Source organism: Leopardus geoffroyi, chromosome B1 (genome assembly GCF_018350155.1).
Source record: "Leopardus geoffroyi isolate Oge1 chromosome B1, O.geoffroyi_Oge1_pat1.0, whole genome shotgun sequence".
Classification (NCBI taxonomy): domain Eukaryota; kingdom Metazoa; phylum Chordata; class Mammalia; order Carnivora; family Felidae; genus Leopardus; species Leopardus geoffroyi.
In genome coordinates, this window is record NC_059327.1 from 16,083,282 (window position 1) to 16,104,696 (window position 21,415).

Sequence of the window (21,415 nt, forward strand, 5' to 3'; positions counted from 1 at the left end):
ACGGAAAAGGAAATTCAGAATTTTATCCATTTCGTCCTGGTGACAATAAGAGATTGGGTGGTCAATAAATGCATATGTGTGAGCCTTAAACTTTCCTTTCTTTCTGTTGCTTTTTAAAGCACCACATGATCTCTTTTTCTCATGTGTTGCCTCTAAGGGATGAACTGGAGGTGGGACGACGCTCAGGCATTCCTGCAAAGGACTATCTACAAGTGACAGCTCCGCCTGGGAACCTTGTTTTTTTCCTCCTGCAGTCTTGTCTTCTATCTAAGGTAATGTTGATGACAGGTATTATTCTTCACCAATCCACCTCGGAGGCCAGGGGCTAAGCCACCACCAGCATTCAGATCCCTTCTCTGAAGAGCTGAGCTCTCGCCTGACCTAAATCGCATTCAACTTGCATGACCACTTTGACCCTGCAGCAGCCAGGGCTGGGGGCAGCCAAGCACCATTCTGAGAATTGGTTCCCAGGTTTGGTCCTGGGCGGTGGTAGAAGAGGCAGTTTATCCATTTCCTTTCATTCATTTGTCAGGTATTTATTGAGCGCTTGCTGTGTGCTCTGCCCGGGAGGCTCAGAGTAAAGAGAACAGACACAGCAGTCCTCACCTTCACGGATAGCCCAGATCATGCTCCCTGCCTTTGGGGCCTGTTTTCTCCTCGTTTGCTCTTAATGATTTTTAGGCTCAGGCTCTTCCTTTCTTCCAGTCAAAGGTCTAGGGCAAGGATCTAATAAACTCATGCTCTCTAAAGGTTAAACTACTCAGGATGTTTCTTCTCCTGGGGGGATTGTATTTGAACTGAAAACAAAGTTTTAATCCAAAGCAGTTTGTAATGACCCTTGTAATGGTGATGTGGAAGGCAGTCCTGCTGTCCAGGAGGTCCTATCTCGTGGGCAGCTCCCACCTCACTGTTAGGAGAGGCCAGAGGCCTTCTGATCGCAGCCTGGTGGGAGGCGGGTACCATACCAGTCCCACCAAGAGCTCCCACTAAATTGAAATCTCTATAAACAATTCGATGTGCCAAGTTCTTTTTCTACAGTGTTTTATTTAGGTCTTTGAGAAGCCCTATGAGACACAGGTACACGTTGCTCTGAACGTGTTTTTACCGAGGAGAAAATGGAGGCTTATGAAGAAAGTGGAAAACTGGAAGGGACAAATGCAGGAGTTGATCCTGAAAAGGCAGATGTTGCTAAAGCATAAATTACAAATATGTTTTCAATGCATTTGCAGCAGTTATATAGGAAAACTACAGTTTGGGAATATTTAATCAGTTTAGTAGGAATACTTGTTTAAAAAGGGATACCCAGGGGTGCCCGGATGGCCTAGTCGGTTGGGCGTCCGACTTCGCTCAGGTCATGATCTCACGATCCGTGGGTTCGAGCCCAGCGTCGGGCTCTGTGCTGATAGCTCGGATCCTGGAGCCTGCTTCGGATTCTGTGTCTGTCTCCCTCTCTCTCTGCCCCTCCCCTGCTCACGCTCTGTCTCTCTCTGTCTCTCAAAAATGAATAAACATTAAAAAAATTTTTTTAAAAAGAGATACCCAGTTTATGTAGCTGTCTCTCTAAACTTGGGAAACCTCTGGCTAAGGAGAGGTTCTAAAATCCTTTCCTTAATTACATTTTGCATACAGCACGATTGAGGGTTAGTTTAATTTCAGTGTTTTTGGAGCTTTTGAAAATAGACATGGTCAGATAGGCATCAGATTATTAGATTAATTTAGCTCATTAGAATTGCCTCAAGGGAAAATCCTCTGTCTTTTGTAATTCTCCTGCACGGGCAGAATATCACCATGATTACATAATGCAAACCCTTTTTTGTCGAGTAAACTTAATTATAGAACTCCAGAACTGAGAATTAAAGAAGAATGTAAAAGAAAATCTGGGTGAAGACCTGGAAGAATTGAAGTTCACAATAATTATTAAATTAGAGGCACCTGTTTCAAATGCTAGACCCTAATTTTGTTTAGCTTTGTTTTAACATTTTAAACTTCTTGGATTATGTCATGGTCATATGGCAGAAGTCCATCAAAAAGAATGAAAAAATAAGTGGACTGTACATAGATACAGCCACATTTTTCCAGAGAACATATCTATCTTTTAACAAGGTGCTTGTCTGGGCATACTTCTTTTTTTTCCTGATGGAAAAAGCACATGATTAATATAAATTAATCTCACAGAGTAAAGACAGACCATGGCTCCATCAGGTGGCTCATTCTAAGTTTTTTTGTATTTGCCACTTCTTCCTCTTGGAAGGTGTCCACATCATTTAAAAGGAAATAGAATGTGAATATCATTTACTCTAAAATTCATACCTGTGGTTCTGATTCCAAGTTGATTTTGAAAGGATGAGCCTTCCCATCTTCAGATACCTGTGGAGACCATAAGCGAGTTTCTGCCCTGTAAATAAAAGAAATTTTGTAAGCTCCAAATTCTAATGGTACTTTCAGTTATAGTATACTTTAATCTCCCATAATATTTATCGAGATACTATCAAACCTTGATAGTTTAAGCAAAAGCAATGTTCCCTGGTCATTATTCTGTATTCTCTCATCTAATTAGTTTTTTGCATACTTTTGGGGAAACTTGAGTGGATAAAAATTGCATGGAGGACTACTATAGACTGAAGTTTGGGTCCCCCCCACAAGTCCTCGTGTTGAAGCCCCAGGCCCCAGTGTGATGGTATTTGTAGGTGAGGTCTCTGGGAGGTAATTAGGATTAGAGTAGGTCATGAGGGTAGAGCTGTCATGATAGGATCAATGTCCTTACATAAAGAGGAAGAGATCTGAGATCTCTTGTCTCTGTGTGCGTGCACCAAGAAAGGCCATGTGAGGATATAATCAGGAACCTGACCATGCTGGCACCCTGGTCTCAGACTTCTAGCCTCTAGAACTGTGAGAAATAAATTTTTGTTGTTTAAGCCAACCAGTCTATGGTATTTTTGTTATAAGAGCCTGAACGAAGGAAGAGACATTGTACAGTTTCTGGAGAAAGTAGGTTGCCAGTACCTGCAGGCAACAGTACAGGAGAGGAAGATCCTGGAGGCAGATGACCACAGGGCAAATGCTCTAGGTTTCCCTCCTTCCCTCCTTCCTACCCAGGCCACTGCAGGAGACACTGAGTGGTTTGCCAGGGGGATTTACTGTTGGCATCAAGGAAATGAGCTTTGTCCAATCTCATGTCCTTCTCATGTATCTGTTTGGGACCATGTGCTCCTAAGGGACCGTGTGCTTGGCAGGAACCCAGGTCGTGGGTAAATAGGAAAAGAGTCAATCTCACCCCTGAAATGGCAATTGGCTGATTGATTGTGCTTTCTGAACCACAGCAGGGAAAGTTGGGAATACAGTAACAGCAGGATAAACACACACTAACAACCACTATTTAATGTGAAAACATTATTTTCACAATGGGCTGTGGCAAGAGATCAGGTTCAATTTCCTAATTTTTTTTTTTTTTTTTTTTTTTGTTGTTGTTAGAAATGTCTCATTCTCTAATGCTCTCACTCCACAGGCACTCTTATACCTGGTCAGATTCTTCTGGGCTGAATTCTGTACAAAACAGCCAATGGCATACAGGGTATTAGCAACTGGTTTTCAACATGATCACATTTTGGTAAGTCAAGAGATTCTTCTGGAGAATCTTTAAATTCCATCCCATTCTCTACCGCATTTAGAACAACAGTACAAGTAGCTGTCCTGTACATTGTTTCTGTGGCCAGTACCTTTAATGGTGCTATTAACAGGAAAAAGAATTCTTTTAGCCTCTTTCGTTATTGTGACATTCCAAAGAATTCTTTTCAGAAATAGTTTGTTAGCAACTACTAGACTGACTGACATCAGTGAAGAACAGACCAAAGTGGCTGATATGTTTAAAAAAAGCCAGTCAAAATTCTAGGCCCTGTGACACTCCTTTGCACTGGGAGGATGAAATCATTTCTAGTTCTAGTTCAGGTTCTCCTGCAAAACAGATCACATTTTAACACCATTAATTAAAGAGCACCTGTCAATTTTGAGGCACAGCTGGTGGCCTGCTGCTTTAATCCTGTCCTGTGCATCCGCGTGAGTCATGGACTCTGTACCAAAGCCATCAATAGCCAGGATGACATCTCCCGGACACAGGTGGGCAGCTGCCGCCTTGCTTCCTGGAGTAATCTGGAAGAAATCATGGCATCATTTAAAAACCAACATTCCACACTATCTTGAGTTTTGTGACTGACATTTATATTTTCAGCTTGGTAACATTTTAAATGTTTCACTGGGCAGGGAATTTTATTTTTTTTATTTTTTTTTATTTTTTAATATATGAAATTTATTGTCAAATTGGTTTCCATACAACACCCAGTGCTCATCCCAAAAGGTGCCCTCCTCAATACCCATCACCCACCCTCCCCTCCCTCCCACCCCCCATCAACCCTCAGTTTGTTCTCAGTTTTTAAGAGTCTCTTATGGTTTGGCTCTCTTCCACTCTAACCTCTTTTTTTTTTCCTTCCCCTCCTGCATGGGTTTCTGTTAAGTTTCTCAGGATCTGCGTAAGAGTGAAAACATATGGTATCTGTCTTTCTCTGTATGACTTATTTCACTTAGCATCACACTCTCCAGTTCCATCCACGTTGCTACAAAGGGCCATATTTCGTTCTTTCTCATTGCCACGTAGTACTCCATTGTGTATATAAACCACAATTTCTTTATCCATTCATCAGTTGATGGACATTTAGGCTCTTTCCACAATTTGGCTATTGTTGAGAGTGCTGCTATAAACATTGGGGTACAAGTTGGGCAGGGAATTTTAAATCTAACTTAAAATAACTCTTAATTGGTCAATTGTGTTAGCTCTATTTTTCCACCATGCTAAATATTTTTGTTTTTTACTAATGACATGTCATCTATAATGACCTCTCTTATTCTCTTTTAAAACATCTTCCTTAAATCCCTGCTTGAATCATATTTTCTTTGCTTTAAACTAAACAGTTCATTCTTTAGGTATTATTTCACCCATAACTCTCTATTTGGGAATACAACTCCCCCAAATTAGGGAGCTTTTATATTTGAATTGAAACTACTGTAGCATCCCTATAAGTAATGATCTTTGAAATTCACATGAAGGGGGATCTAGGCTGTAGAAAGCTAGAAAGAGAATGACTCCTGCATTAATAAGAAGAAGCCATATAATATACAAAATTATAACCTTTAATGAACTATTCAGAGAGCTAAAGCTGCAGGGCAACCAACTGGCCTGGGATCCAAGGAAAGACAGGAGCCTCCATGGAAAGTAAGCAACTCGTATCACTGTATCAGAGCATAGAGGAACATGGGACCACCATTTTAGCCATAAAGAAGAATTCAGCCAAAATTATGAACAAATTACTAAAGTTAGCATTGAGATTCGAGAACCCTTGGGGATGGCAGACACAGGGAAGTTTGCATCCATAAACAATCTCTTCTCTATGAATGAAAAACAGATTGAACAAATAAAAACAACTAACAAGATGCTAAATTTTAATTGAACCTTATCAGTAATTACATTAAATGTAAATGGTCTAACCATATTCTGATATTTTAACAGCGATTGTCAAACTAGGTAAAAAAAAAAAAAATATCCAGTTTTATGCTGTCTACAAGAAACCCACATGGATTTCTTTTTTGGGAGGGTGGGCTGGGGGGGGGGAATGAAAGGAATACTTAATGGGAAACATATGGTTATTAAATGTTTAAAAGATAGCAAATTGGAAATTATTACCATGTTGAGTATTCGGTGTTTGATTGCTATACCTACTCCTAATCTTTCTGGGTAAATCCCAATTATTTACAACCACCTAATAGTCCTTACCTGGTCTTATCCTACCTACTTCTTTCTCTAACATCATCTTATACCATTCCTGCTCCCATCACCCACTGTGCTGTAGCTATTGTAGTTTCCTTTTAGTTCCTCAAATAGGGCAAGTGTGTACCCTCTTCAGGGCTTCACATGCACTGTTCTTTTTGCCCAAAGTGTTTCCCCCACTCTTCACCCAGTTGCTTCTCCTCATCCTTTAGGTCTAGACTTAAATATCACATTCTCAAAGAGACTTCCCCAAACATCTGAAGTAGCTTCTCCAGACCATCCCCCATCATTCTCCACCATTACATTTTATTCACTTCCTTCCTGAAGACAATTTGTATTTTAATGTTTGTTTATTTACTTGTGTATTGTCTTGGCAACCAGACTGGAAGTTCTTGAGAATATCTATAGTAGCATGTATATTTCTAATACATTGCAGTGTATATTCCAGTGTTTAGAATTAATGGATAATTAAAAATGAATGAAGTGGATATTTAAATAAGCTCATGGAACAAAAAGACCTACTCTCTACAGAACCAAAGATTATAGCTATTAATGTCAACCCATCATTGTTACATCTGCAAATTTCCACTGTTTAGAGCAGAAGAATGCATAGGACTTGACTTAAACCTCTAACTGCTCCAGGAATAAACTAGGTTGTTCTTAATATTTTACTTGAGGATAGTCATTCATTCATTTTTTTTCTCTATTTACTTAATCTAGCTATCAATTCTGTTTAACATTGTTGCTCTAAGGGATATCCAAGTTTCATGTAAATGAATAAAATTGCTGAGGTAATAAATTCTCATACTTTGAGATCTTCAGTCTCATCACTAAAATATTTGTTGTACTCACTTCAATTCTGTGATCACGTCACTATAGTGATTGTCATCATTTTTTGATAGGAACAGTTAATAGAAGCTTGGTGAAGACAATGGGGATTATTAGATCTCAGCCTTTGGGAGACATTTCATAGCTGTTTTCCACTTGGAAATTCTCCCAGACCCAGAACTGTTAGAAGAATAAAAGTTTCCATCCCTAGTGTGACTTGCAGGGATAAAAATAATATTAAACTTTTAATTTTCTCTAGCTATAGTTTGTCAAAATCAGTACTATCTATTTTTAAACTCCTAAGACCAGAAGTCTTTTCTTTGAGTTAAAACATGTTAGAACCTGGGGTTCTTGCTTGTCATAAAGACTCCCATCATACCCTAAATGCCTGGAATCACAAATCATACACTCTAGGAGAGGAACGAGGGAATTTGTGTTTCAACAAATGTGTCGGGTGATTTCCATTATTAATATCAATGTATTGTTTGGGTTCATTTGGAAAAAAACTAATTTAAATCACAGGTAAAGCATCTATAATATTCGACTTACTGCAGGAGACAGGAGGGAAGCACAAGATATGGCCGTGGTGACACGTTTATGTTAAGAATAAAAATGATTAAAATAGTTATGAACAAGGCAAGTATATACTAAAGGGCTGTGCTGTGGGGTATGAGTCAAAATAGTGAGAAAGCCCATTGTTCAGTTGTTCTCTGTTGCCTACAAATAAACTCCAGTGCCCTACCTGGCATCTAAAGCCCTCTGGTGCCTGGCTGTAATCTACATTTCTAGGGCCATACCTCAGACCAATCACATCAGAACCTCTATACATAGCGCCTGGGCATGAGTATTTTCACAAGTTACCTGGGTGAATCTACTGTGCAGCCGGGGTTGAGAACTATTATTGGTATCGTATTACTGAGAACTATTATCTCACTGAATTCTCAAGCCACTCTTTTAAGATGAGAAAACTGATGCTCTCAGAGTAGAAGAAGCTTGCTTGGGGTCACACATCCCGTGAAGATTTGTAATTCCTTGTAGGTTTAACTCTGTAGCTCAGGTTCTTTCACCATCCTACAAGGGCCCTCCTGCAGGCAGTCTTTGCCCTGACTCCTCCTACCCTTGGCCATACTTTTCGCATGGAATCCTGGACGGGCTGTGTCATAGAATCCTGGACAGGCTGTGCTATGTATGTATATGTCCCTTCTCCTATTCGAGCGTCTCAGGGGCGTAGAAACCCATTACATTATAACTGTATCCCCCACAGTGCCTTCCACATACAGTACATTCTGCAATTAATAGATATTTGTGGGATATTTGTGCAATTAATAGATATTTCTGCAATAAATAGATAATTAATAATGGAATGTTATGAACATATGAACCAGCACTTCCATGCAGACATGTCTTTGGTAGAATAAAATTCAACAGGTTTTCCCATTGACCTTCCTACTGCACTTGAAATCCTGGTAAAGGATTGCATTCAATTGTAAACATTTCTTTCTAAAAACTCAAATTTCAAATATAGTTTATATTGGAGTAACATACTTTTCTATGTTCAAGCCTGCAAAACTTAAGAATATAGTAACATTTTCTATATTGGGACCCAAGTCCATATAGTGTTCTCAGTTAGCCGTGATCTTGGTGGACTGTGCTCTGAATAGGAAGGAGGGAGGAGGAGGGGGAGGGAGAGGCATTGAGTGGGAAAGTACATACCAGCATCAGATGTATACAATAATTTTACATCTCATACACAAAAGAAACTTGTACTTTATTCCAAATTGGACCATTTGTGCAAACAAACCATCTGTAACTTGGCTGTGATAGCAGATCCACCTTCTGGGTGGTCCAAACATTTAAAAAAAGAAAGAGACTCCTTAGAATCTTCTTGCCAGAAAAAGAAAAGCTGCTCACTTAGAGATGTGAGCCTCAGATTTATTCTGTGAAATGCAGAGGCCAGTAATGTATGGTGTTTGCAGTAACAACCCTTCCACATACACAACGGAAATTCATATTGCACCTGGTATAGCACACCTATTGCCTACAAACTATTTTCCTACAAATTGTGCGTATCACAACCCACTGCTAATTTTTTGTCAAGAATGCCTGAAGTTTGGTTTACCTTACTTCTGATGTCTTTTAGGATACAAATCAACCCGGCTGATTAATTGGATTGCCAATGATTTCTGGAGTGGGGACCCTTTGCCCTACCTAATTCTGTGAATTGTAATATCAATTGCTAGAGAGAGTTACATTGGTAACCCCCTGCCCCAACTCTAGTGGAGTAGAGGCCCACTGTCTAGGGGCATTTGCATTTGCAGAGTGTGGAGCAAGGAGGGAAGGCCATAGCTTGCTGCAAGACAAAAGCCGATTTGACTTGAGGCACTTGTCTCATTTATAGGAATTTTGGTGGTATTAAGTTTAGGCATTGGTTTCTCAATTCTTTGCATACTCAAGAACTTATCTCACACAGACAGAACAATTAACAATAAAACAATTCTCACTTATCTTTATTGTAGAATATTTTGAGCATACAGTCTGCACCTATTGTGATAATAATAGTTACATAAAAAGCGAACAATTTAAACAATCATTCATATCATGCCTATATTCCGTGCTCAGCACTGAGTGGCCCCTAAATTTTAGAAGTTCCTGCCTTCGGGGAGCATGCAACTTGTGGGATACAGGTGTACTGAAACATCTGTGGCACAAAGCATGATATAAAGGAGAGGTTGTAGGGCAAAAGCTATGGTAATCAAATGGATGAAATGCTTGTTATTACAAGAATACTATGGGAGTGGTATTTGATTGGGTTTCCATAGGCACAGAAGACAGTGGGGTAGAGTGAGGAGGAGAAATCTGGAGAAAAATGATGGGTGTAGATGTGGTAGAAAAATCTAAGTCGTACAGGGCAGTGACACAAATGCCGGTCAACCTATGCAGGGCAAGGAGGAAAGGGAGAGAGAAGGAAGAGAGAGGGAGGAAATGAAGTTGGAAACTTGAGTTGGGAAGAGGGCGGAGGCCGGGAATGTGAGCAAAGACCACACATTTTATTCTCTCTAAACTGGTGTCGCCATTGAAGGATTTTTAAGAAGGGGGAAGAGAGAAGCCCTCCCCAAGGCAGCTGGTAGGAAGATACAGAGTGAGTCTGGGAGGGGAGACAAAGAGCTCGGTGTGAGGTCATGGAAGCTTGAAGAGGGACAGTGGTGGAAAAAAAGGGACATGGTAGATGTTAAAGATTGGGAACCAGTAGGACCAGGCGATGAAGCGGATGGCGCAAAACACCTGTTGGCAAAGATCTGCACAACAAGCAAGATTCTTCTTAAATGTGTGGACTTCAGAATGCAGGCTTCGGAGGCAGGCAGGGCTAGTGTCAAGTTCCGTCCACTTGTGATCGTCAGCAGGTTAATGAAAGTCTTGAAGCTGCATTCTCTCATGTGCAAAAAGGTATCACTACTACTTCTCTTACAGGATTATTATGAGATTTAAGGGAGTTAGTGCATATAAAGGGCTAAGGAGCATGCCCAGGAAGCAAAGGAGTGCACTAACACACATACAATCATACCAATACCTGTCCGTATAATACAAAAATGATACAAGCAATAGAATTTTACTGTGTGTGTTTTTTTTTTTTTTGAGATCTTTATTTATTTTTGAGGGGGAGGGGAGCAACAGAGAGAGAAGGAGACACAGGATCCAAACCGGGCTCCAGGCTCTGAGCTGTCAGCACAGAGCCTGACGAGGGGATGTGAGTTCATGACCTGAGCCGAAGTCGGATGCTCAACCGACTGAGCCACCCAGGCACCCCGAATTTTACTGTTTAATTACAACACTGATAATTCGTTTTGTGTAATACCTTTTAGTGTTGTTACAAGTGATTTTTACTGTTCTTATAATTTTAAGGGAAATATTCTCAGGTGTTCACGATGGCAAAAAAGTTCAAGTGAATATATTTTCATTTACTCAATATGAATCTGTCATGTGCATGGTTTGGGGAGCACTTGGAATACAAAATAGCTGAATTTTACCTGCTATTCTTGAATTAAATTAATTGAAGAGAAAAGGCAGAGTCAAATGAAATAATCATTTATGGTCACGCATTGTTATTGAGCCATGTGAAAATGAGTGATACAAATTAGTAATGAATCAAAAATTCAAGTATGAATTGGCTTCCCAAATAATAATTGTCATGTCAACTACATTTGCCTATAGCTCCTGTAGTCCAGTGGCAAAATATAAGTACTGCTTTAAAATAAACGTTATTGGGGCGCCTGGGTGGCGCAGTCGGTTGGGCGTCCGACTTCAGCCAGGTCACGATCTCGCGGTCCGTGAGTTCGAGCCCCGCGTCAGGCTCTGGGCTGATGGCTCAGAGCCTGGAGCCTGTTTCCGATTCTGTGTCTCCCTCTCTCTCTGCCCCTCCCCCGTTCATGCTCTGTCTCTCTCTGTCCCAAAAAATAAATAAACGTTGAAAAAAAATTAAAAAAAAAATAAAATAAAATAAACGTTATTTATAATGTCAACAATGCAAAATTTCAAACATAAGATTGATCATATTGATGTGTTACATAGTAATAGCAAGATATTTCTTTTATAAATCACTTAAAAGATTTTGGTGACGAAATTATTTCTTTAGTGTTTACTATGAGTTATCCTTTGTTAAGATTCAAGAGCTTATTTCCTTTCATCTAAACAAATGAAAACTGCTTCCGAAACTTTAAAAATATTTCTTAGTAGAGATAATGGAAACCGTTTTGGTTGGTAAATCCATAAAAGGCATTCATTGCTTGGCCCAGATCACTGAACCATTTTCTGCTTAATTTACTTAGGAACTTTTTTGGAGGTATGTTAAGTTTTCATGTCTCATACAAAAACACATGTCAGATGTGTTTATATGTTTTCAAAAAACGTAAAACAAAGCTTGAAATGTTCCATGGTATGCGTATGTATATATGTATGGTACATGTTGTGAGATATTTTAAAAAGACGTTGGTTCCCAAAACTCATAGATATTTAAGTAGAGCAGAATTTAAAAGGTATTACCTTGTTTAAAACTCTATAGGCGTAAGTCAGATTATAAAGTATACGTTTATAAAATACACTATAAGCAGTAAAGAAGAAAACATGAGAAAAGTGTAATATTCTGAAAGTTTATGCTTTTTGATTATGTTTAATATACCTTATATTGATAATTGAAGTAATAATTTTCTATTAAGACAGACACTTGTGTTAGAAAAAAAATCAACTAGACAAATCACTTATTTACTGACAGGGCAGAAATCCCGAAATTTCCTTTCTCTTTCTTTCTTTCTTTTTTTTTTTTTTTTTTTTTCAAATTAGACAATGCTCCAGGGAATATTAAGTAAGGAAAGCTGGACTCTGATAATAAACTATTATTTTCAGAGTTACTAGGCTGAATGTGACTTTCCATCAGGTAAACTAAACTATCTGACGGGTTTTCTTTGTAGTTTGAGTTATAAGGTGATGATTCCTAAGCCAAATTCCCAGCTTTGGAAAATATTTATTCAAAATGCCTGGAAACCTAGGAAAACACATTCATAATATTTTCCCCGTCTGGGCTGATATGAGCGGTTCCAACTTGGCCGACCCAGGCTGTGCCCTGCGATCAGCGCTGTGCCGAAGTTTTCATCCGTAGGAGAAAAGCGCTCAGGTGCGCGTTTGGCTCTGAGGAACCACCGCCAATGTCAGTCATCCCTCCCTCCTTCCTGGGACCTCATTTCTTTTGTTACTGAAAGGAAACGGGGGTTCGAGAGCAGAAGCCCCCACGCCCCCACCCCTCGCAGCCTAGCCTTCTCGGAGCCCAGGGGAATCACGCTGTCAGTTCACCTCTCCTGGAAAGTTGCTGGGGACCGAGAGGATGCAGAGACCATTGGAGCGGACTTTGTAAATTGTCCTGAGTTGCCCTGCATCCTCCCAGCTGCTTTGCCAAGTTGCTGCCGCCCCTCGAACTGTGAGCCCGAAGCGGAGGACCCACACCCAGCGCACCCGGGGCTTGCTGGCCACTCTCCGCTCCTGGGCAACCCGCCGCACGCCAGCCCCCGACTCGCAGCGAAAGAACCGAAAACACCTACCCTGGTGATGACCAAAGGCTGGTTGAAGTCTATGCCCCCCGAGAGTCTGAAGCCCCAGGGCGCGGGGCCCGGAAGAACCACGTTCTGGGGCATGGTGCTCTTGGCGTGGTGGCCTTGGCTCCCAGGGACCGGGGCGCAGCGAGGGGTGGCCCTGCCCGCGGCAAGTGTCCCCGAGCTGGACAGCCACTCCGCTCCCCAGAAAGTGCCCTCGCCCCGATTGCGGCCGGGGAGCTTTATCCCCGCTCCCGAGTGACGTCACTGGCCTACCCGCGTCCCCACCCCCTCCCACCAAGGAGAGCTCCAACTTTGGAAGAAAGAGACGCGCCAGACCCGCGGGAGTTTACAGACGCGCACCGGCTGGGTGCAGCCTCCCAGACCACTCTGGCCGGCGCTGGAGGAGGCTTCGGGTTACAACCTCCAGTGGTCTCTTAAAGTAACACCTGTCCTCCTGTTTATCTTCGACGCGGAGCTCAGCAGTGCGCTTCATTCGGAGTTAAAAGCACTTAAAGCACAGCTTCTATGCTTCCAGGGAAAATGAAACAAAAGCTTCATACATGCAGTTAGTTGTTTAGCAATTTTGAGTGCGTTAATATTTACTTATTAGCTGTGTGACCTTGGTTAAGTTACCTAACGTCCTTAAGTCTCAGTTTCTTCATCTGTAAAATAGGAGTCATAATTGTACTTCTCTCAGGTTATCTTGAGAATTAAATAAGCTATTTCTGCCTAATGGCTGGCACAGCATCAATAATTATTAAGCATTTCTGCAATTAAGTACACATAGTCACGTTTATTGATGGGTATATATGATATACATTAACATATATACACATATATTCAAAACCTATTTTTTAAAACAAAGAAATATACAAGTGAAAATGTCACGCAAACATCCTCAGTCCAGTGAGCATTTAAAAGTACACGTGAGAGGGTATAAAAGTATACGTGAGCACCTGGGTGGCTCAGTCGGTTAAGCCCCTTACCTCGGCTCAAGTCATGATTTCATGGTTCATGGGACCGATCCCTCCGTAGGGCTCTGCGCTCACAGTGCAGACTGCCCCTTCCCCACTCGCTTTCGAAAATAAACATTTAAGAGTATACATGAGAAGATGATTCGTCACTATACTGAAAATATAGTTTAATTTTGACTGGAGCAGTTGTCAACTCCCTCAAATGAAGTCTCTACACTTATTTTTTGACACACATAGGAGGTGAGTATAATAGAAACCTGGGAATTGAGAGTGTCCTGTGTGGGCTTTGCAGCCAGAGTGAGGGTGCTGAGTGGAGTGCCGTGGATCAAGAGGATCCCCAAGCCAGATGAAACTGCATGGAGGAAAAGGGGGGACAAACCTTCATGGAATATCACCAGGGTTCAGGTGCTGTAGTGATTGCTGTACTGACGTGCCCTTACTTCGTCCTCAGGCCGAATCCATTAGAATGTTCTTATAATTTCTTTTTTTTAGGTAAGAAAATTTCTTAGAAGTTGAGTAACTTGTGTAAGATCACAAACCCAGGTCCACCTGCCACCGTCGTCTGCCTGGTGTAGATGTCAAGGCCAGGAGAGTCTGGGGAGGGTCCAGGCATAGGTTCCTTCCTCAGCGTGGAATCGAGTGTTTCTGGCGTTAGAACCCAGGATGTTCCCATTCACAAGGCAGGCGAGGGGGAGGAGGGCAGACAAGTATGAAATGCTTTAAAAACGTGAGAATGAGGATCCGGGACTTCATGCCCAATATGATAGGGCCATAATCAGTCCTGGAGACCAGAGCAGTACCTTACCTTTAATAGAGTAGTTTCTTTGGAAGTGATTTTAAGACTGACTGATAACGAAGAGATTCAGGAAGCTATAAGCCAAGTATAGCAGCCTGGGGATACTGTAAACCACAAAACCAGCATTGGCACTACTCTGCCCACTGTGGTGAATTATATAAAAGTCCCAGGGGAGGGGCGCCTGGGTGGCTCAGTCGGTTAAGCATCAACTTCGGCTCTGGTCATGATCTCACGGTTTTGAGTTCAAGTCCCATGTTGGGCTCTGTGCTGACAGCTCAGAGCCTGGAGCCTGCTCTGGATTCTATGTCTCCTCTCTCTCACTCTCTCTCTGTCTCTCTCAAAAATAAATAAACATTAAAAAAAAAAAAAGTCCCAGGGGATAGGTGTTTTCTGGTCTCAAACATTTTCCAGGGCCCCACCTATATTGGGTTAGACGGGAAATAAGCATCATATATTCTTGTTGATTTTGCTGGTTCGGGCTGGCTATGTTGTTGCAAATCACATTTCCTCTGTCAGTCACTGATTGTGTCTGCATGGTACGCCCACACAGCCAGCAGTGAATTCAGAAAGAAAAAAATCACACAAGATATTTGGCATAGTGTAATTGTAATAACCAATTATTTATACCTCACCTGCTGAGTTGGCTTTATATAACCAGTTGATTATACGCTTTTTGCTTTCTGCCTTTTTACATGTCATTTTGACATCATTTAGATATAAGCCAACATCTGTACAACATCAATATAATACTTCATTAGTTCTTAAGGCCAATAAAATGGAAAGCAGGGACATGAAATGGGCAGTTTTTCTCTATCCTACTGTTTACTGAGGTCAGTGAGGAAGTGTTCAGAGGTGACTGTCAGGGTAGGGCTGAGAACAGCTGCGAGGGACAATTCTAAGGAAGAAGCAATGGCCTGACCCTAATCACCCCTAGAGGTTTCTGCTTTTGGTTGGGTCCTATTCTAAGAAAAGTGCTTTCTGGATGACCCTTTCATAATTTTCTTTTTGTATCTCCCTTCTTAAAGGATTATGATAGTAGAGATGAAAACAGAAGGACCAATTGGAAAAAAAAATTATGATAAACTATTTATGGTTCTGTTAAATATGACTTTTGTGATTATTGTTATAAACCATGTTTAGAGAGTCCTTTAACATTTTCTTTTTAGAAAAGGGTCAGTAAAGGGGCACCTGAGTGGTTCAGTTGGTTAAGCATCCGACTCTTGATTTCGACTCAGGTCTGATCTCACAGTTCATGAGATCGAGCCCCTCATCAGACTCTGTGCTATCAGATTGTCTTTCTTGGGATTCTCTCTCTCCCTCTTTCTCTCTGCCCCTTCCTCACTTGTGCATGTGCTCTCTCTCTCTCAAAATAAATAAACTCAAAAAAAGAGAGAAAGTAGGTAAAATTGTTCGTTCTCCTCTTACATAACTGGAAAACTCTTCTGTTGGTAAAAAAAAATCATCTCTTCTTTTTAAATTCTCAAACCTATAATTTTAACCTAGAACTCTTATCTATTTTCTGACCTTGTTTTTCTAACCACTTAATGGTACATATACAATCCAACCTGTTCAAACCCAAATCCATCATTTTCTTTACTCACCTTAAGCTGGTTTCCTGGTTCCTATGCCTCCCAATTTCCTCATTTCTGTTCATTTGTCTACTATTGTAAATGGTTTGTAGGATAGATGCTGTAAATTTTGCCTCTTCTTTATTTCCTATATGTCAAATGTCACTGTGTATTGTGGTTTTATTCAGTCACTCATTTGTTCATTCAACAAGCATTCACTGGGCATCTATGACGTGCCAGGCACTGGGAATACAATGATAAACAAGGTCCACTTTCTGTCCTCTAGGAGCCACTAATAAACAAGAGAGCCTGGGGATGTGAAATGTGATCGCGTTATGTGATGAGTGCCGAGTCAGCATTCTATACACTGATGAAAAATGAGGTAATCAAGTCTTCTTGGGGAAGGTGTCAAGGAGTGTTACCAGAAGAAGGGATATTAGGGCTGGATTTTGAAGGGTAAATAAGAATTTTCTAGGTGACTGGGAATTGAAAGGGGAAAAGGAAAGAGGACATTTAAAGTAGAAAAAAAAAAACGTGTATAGGATGTGCAGTGGCAGGGAGGCAAGAAACAGATGGGCAAGTAATTTGGTGTGGATAGATATTAGCACACTGGGTAGGAACAGGAGACAAGGGACATAGTAGTCAGGGACTGTACCAAGGGATGTTGTCTGTTACACGAACATTTTGATTTTATCTTATCGGCAACCTTTGAAGAGTTTTAAGCAACATATATAATAATCATATTTGCATTTTACAAGCATTATTTTGGGCGTTGGGAGGATGAGTCACAGTTGTAAGGGATAGGAAACAGGGAGTCAGTTTAAAACTTACAGAAGAAGATGTTGATTTGGGCAGTGGGGGGTGGAGACGAATGGGGAAGTTAGAGGAATCATTTAGAAGGATAATTGACACAGTCTGAGGACAGATCTCACATGGGGAATCAGTGAGGTTAGGAGATTGGATGGTTCCAAGACTTCTTCATTTGGGTATTGTGTGAATGTTGAAATTATTAACAAGGAGGAAATATATAGGAAGTACAGTAAGATATTTTTGTTTTAATGAGGCTGTGGCAGATTAAAGCGCAGTTTTGGTAATGCTGAATTTGAAATACCTATAGAATATCTGCTGTATAGTGTACTGGGTATAAAACTAAAATTTGGAGCCAGACTGCCTGAATTATATCCTTGCTGCATGATCTTAGGCAGATTATTTAACATCTTTATTAAAATGATGACAATCATAGTACTTGCCTCCTAGAGTTATTGTAAGGATTATATGAGTTAACAAGTATAAAATGCTTACAAGTGTTCCTGTCACATGTTAAATGCATATCATCATTTGCTATTATTAGGTTTTTACAAGGTTATGTATTGATTGGTTGATGAAAATGTTGTGACCAGAAGCTCATAGGAACCTAACCTTGTATTTCCCCTAGGAACAATGGTTCAGTATTTGCTGTCAGTATTTGGTGTTTGTGGCAGCTTTATAGAACATAACTAATGGGAATAATGAGAACTGACTATATATAATATAGAAATATGGTGTGTATCATGTCGCAGAGGTAGTCATGTGCAGTAAGCACTTCTCTGATGATAAATAATTAAGGACATTCCACAGTATCCCCTGCTCACCTAAATTCCCAACTTCAGCCTTTGGAACCCAGGGTGAAGAGATTAATGCATTTAACCTTTTATCTCTTTAATTTGTATTTTGTCCTGATTGCTGGGAAGTTTAGGCACATGTCGGGTCTCTAACACTTGTTTCATTTAATTTTTTTTTTAACTTAAAAAAAAACACCCAAAGCTATTTCATCTGTTCTCCCTTACCTCCCCACTCCCTGCCTCTGGCAATCACCAAATTGAGTTGGATTTTCTTTTTTCTTTTCTTTTCTCTTCTCTTTTCTTTTTTCTTGTCTTTTCTCTCTTTTCTTTCTTTCTTTCTTTCTTTCTTTCTTTCTTTCTTTCTTTCTTTCTTTCTTTTCCACATATAAGAGAGATCATATGGTATTTGTGTTTCTCTGACTTATTTCACTTAGCATAATGCTCTTAAGGTCCATCCATTTTGTCACAAATGGCAAGGTTTCATTATTTTTTATGGCTTAACAATATTACACACACACACACACACACACATCACACATCACAATTTCTTTTATTCATTCATCCATTGATGGACACTTAGATTGTTTCCATCTCATGGCTATGGTAAATAAGGCTTCAGTGAACATGGAGGTACAGATATCTTTTCAAAGTAGCATTTTTGTTTTCTTCAGATAAATAGCCAGACATGGAATTTCTAGATCATAAGGTAGTTCTATTTTCAATTTTTTGAGGAACCTACACACTTAAGAGTTGGACCAATTTACATTCCACCAACAATGTGTAAAGGTTTCCTTTTCTCCACAGTTTCACCAACACGTGTTATTTCTTGTCCTTTTGATGTTACCCATTCTGAATGGTGTGAGGTGATATTTCACTGTGGTTTTGAATTGTAATTCCCAGGTGGTTATTGATGTTTAGCATCTTTTCACGGAACTGTTGACCATCTATCTATATGTCTTCTTTTAAAAAATGTCCTTTCAGATCTGCCCACTTTTAATTTGATTACTTGTTTGTTTTTGTTTTTTTTACCATTGAGTTGTATGAATTCTTCATATGTTTTGGATATTAGCTTCTTTTTTATATGTTTATTTATTTATTTTTAGAGAGAGAGAGAGAGAGACTGTGTGTGTGTGTGTGTGTGTGTGTGTGTGTGTGTGTGAGTGAGGGACAGAGGGAAAGAATCCCAAGCAGACTCTGTGCTGTCAGCATGAAGCCTATTGTGGGGCTCAATCCCAGGAACTGTAAGATCATGACCTGAGCTGAAATTAAGAGTTGGATGCTTAACTGACTGAGCCACCCAGGTGCTCCTGGATATTAGCTTCTTATCAGATATATAATTTGCAGTTATTTTCTCCCATTCAGTAGCCTGCCTTTTCATTTTGCTAATAGTTTCCTTTGCTGTGCAGAAGTTTTTTGGTTTGATGTAGTCCCACTTGTTTATTTTTGCTTTTGTTGCTTTGCCTTTGGTTAAAACATTATTGCCAAGATCCATGTCAAGGAGCTTACTGCCTATATTTTCTTCCAGGAGTTTTATGGTTTCAGATCTTGTGTTCACGCATTTAATCCACTTGGAGTTAATATGTGTATATGGTGTAAGGTAGTGGTCCAGTTTTTTTCTTTTACATGTCACTGTCTGGGTTTCTCAGCACCGTTTATTGAAGAAAGTGTCCTTTCCTCATTGTATATTCTTGGCTCCGATGTTGTACATTAATTGGCCATACATATATGGGTTTATTTCTGGACTGTATTGTGTTCCAATGATCTATGTGCTTGTTTCTTTTGCCAACACTACTGTTTTTTAATTTTTTTAAATGTTTTTATTTATTTTTGAGACAGAGACAGAGCTTGAGCAGGGAAGGGGCAGAGAGAGAGGGAGACACAGAATTGGAAGCAGGCTCCAGGCTCTGAGCTGTCAGCACAGAGCCCGAAGCAGGGCTAGAACTCACGGACTGTGAGATCATGACCTGAGCTGAAGTCGGATGCCCAACTGACTGAACCACCCAGGCACCTCAACACCATACTGTTTTGATTATGATAGCTTTGTAATACAGTTTGAAATCAAGGAATATGATGCCTCTTACTTTGTTCTCCTTTCTCTCAAGATTGCTTTGGCTATTCAGGGTCTTTTATGGTTCCATACCAATTTAAAAATTGTTTATTCTATTTCTGTGAAAAATACCATTGGAATTGTGATAGAGATTTCATTGAATCTCTAGATTGTTTTGGGTGGTATGGACATTTTAACAGTATTAATTCTTCTAATCCACAAGCATGGAATATCTTCCCATCTATTTGTGTCTTCTTCAGTTTTTTTTTATTATTGTCTTGTGGTTTTCGATATGCAGGTCTTTTACTTCCTTTGTTAAATTTATTCCTAAGTATTACTTCTTTTTGATGTAATTGTAAATGGGATTATTTTCTTAATTTCTCTTTCTGATCGTTCAAATAATTAGTGTAAAGAGATATAGCAGATTTTTGTGTATTGATTTTGTATCCTGTAACAACTGAATTCACTTATTACTTTGAACAGTTTTTTGATGGAGTCTTTTAGGTTTTTATGTGTAATATATATCATGTGCAAATAGTGACAGTTTTACTTCTTCATTTGCTATTATTAGTAGTGATGACAGTACAATAAGCAATTGATATATAAATATAGAGCAATTGGATATAAAAGTCTAGAGATCTGGGCTTGAGATAAATATTTTAGAGCTATGTAGCTATGAATGCTAGAGTTTTTAAAAAAATGGTTGCAAATATTTTTGACATTCCTCATTAAAAAAATTTTTTTAACGTTTATTTATTTTTGAGAGACAGAGAGAGACAGAGAGTGAACAGGGGAGGAACAGAGAGAGAGGGAGACACAGAATCCGAAGCAGGCTCCAGGCTCTGAGCTGTCAGCACAGAGCCCAGTGTGGGGCTTGAACCCACAAACCATGAGATCATGACCTGAGCCAAAGTCAGTTGCTTAACTGACTGAGCCACCCAGGTGCCCCTGACATTCTTCATTTTGAGAGGTGGAGTTTATATCCCATCCATTTGAACTTGTACAGATGTGTAACTCTTAGATTACCATCAAAATATGGTGGAAATGACAGTGTGCCTTCTGAGGCTAGGTTAGGAAAGGTGATTTAACTGCTGTCTTATTGATTCTAACATTTGGGACCGAAAGCTTCAGCTGCCATGTGAAAGCTCTGAGGTGCCATGCTGTGAGGAAGGCCAAACTACATGGAGAGGTCACATGTTGGTGCTATTGTTGGTAGTCCCAGACCAGGCACCAGACAAGTGAGTTAAGATTCCGTCTTCCGAAATGGATAAATTTTTAGAAACAATCTTCCAAAACTGAACTAGGAAGAAATAGAAACTCTGAGCAGACTAATTACTAGTAATGAAATTGAATCAGTCATCAAAAACTACCAAAAAATCAAAGTCCAGGTCCAGATGTATTCACAGAGTTAATACATATTCTCCTCAAACTATTCCAAAAAATGGAATAGGAAGGAAAGCTTCCAAATACATTCTACAAGGCCAGCATTACCCTGATACCAAAACCAGACCAAGGCACCATGAAAAAAGAAAACTACAGGCCAATATCTTTGAATATAGATGCAAAAATGCATAATATTAGCAAACTGTATTCAACAATAAATCAACAAGATCGTTTACCACAATCAAGCAGGATTTATTCTGGAAATGCAAGGATGGTTGACTATTCATAGATCATCCAATGTGATATACCATTTAAAAATAAAG

The 21,415-nt window shown here is 39.9% G+C and overlaps 1 protein-coding gene and 1 long non-coding RNA gene across 4 annotated transcripts in view; one reads left to right on the forward strand and one right to left on the reverse strand.

Annotated features, from left to right (window-relative positions):
- PDLIM3 (PDZ and LIM domain 3) overlaps positions 1-12,950 on the reverse strand; it is a 31,379-nt gene extending 18,429 nt beyond the window's left edge. For 2 of the 3 annotated variants that reach the window (XM_045453860.1, XM_045453849.1), the window contains exons 1-3: positions 12,730-12,949; positions 3,995-4,146; positions 2,311-2,395 (exon numbers count right to left, since the gene is read on the reverse strand). In XM_045453860.1, the coding sequence (XP_045309816.1) occupies positions 2,311-2,395; positions 3,995-4,146; positions 12,730-12,822 (330 nt within the window). In that variant the 5' untranslated portion in view covers positions 12,823-12,949. Of the gene's footprint in view, positions 1-2,310; positions 2,396-3,994; positions 4,147-12,729 lie in introns of all 3 variants that reach the window. The other variant, XM_045453852.1, reaches the window with a different exon arrangement.
- The window catches only part of LOC123585606, a 191,415-nt gene continuing 170,135 nt past the window's right edge, over positions 136-21,415 (forward strand). The window contains exons 1-3 of the long non-coding RNA XR_006706311.1: positions 136-272; positions 3,506-3,607; positions 16,348-16,443. This is a non-coding gene — a long non-coding RNA (uncharacterized LOC123585606). The remainder of the gene's footprint in view (positions 273-3,505; positions 3,608-16,347; positions 16,444-21,415) is intronic.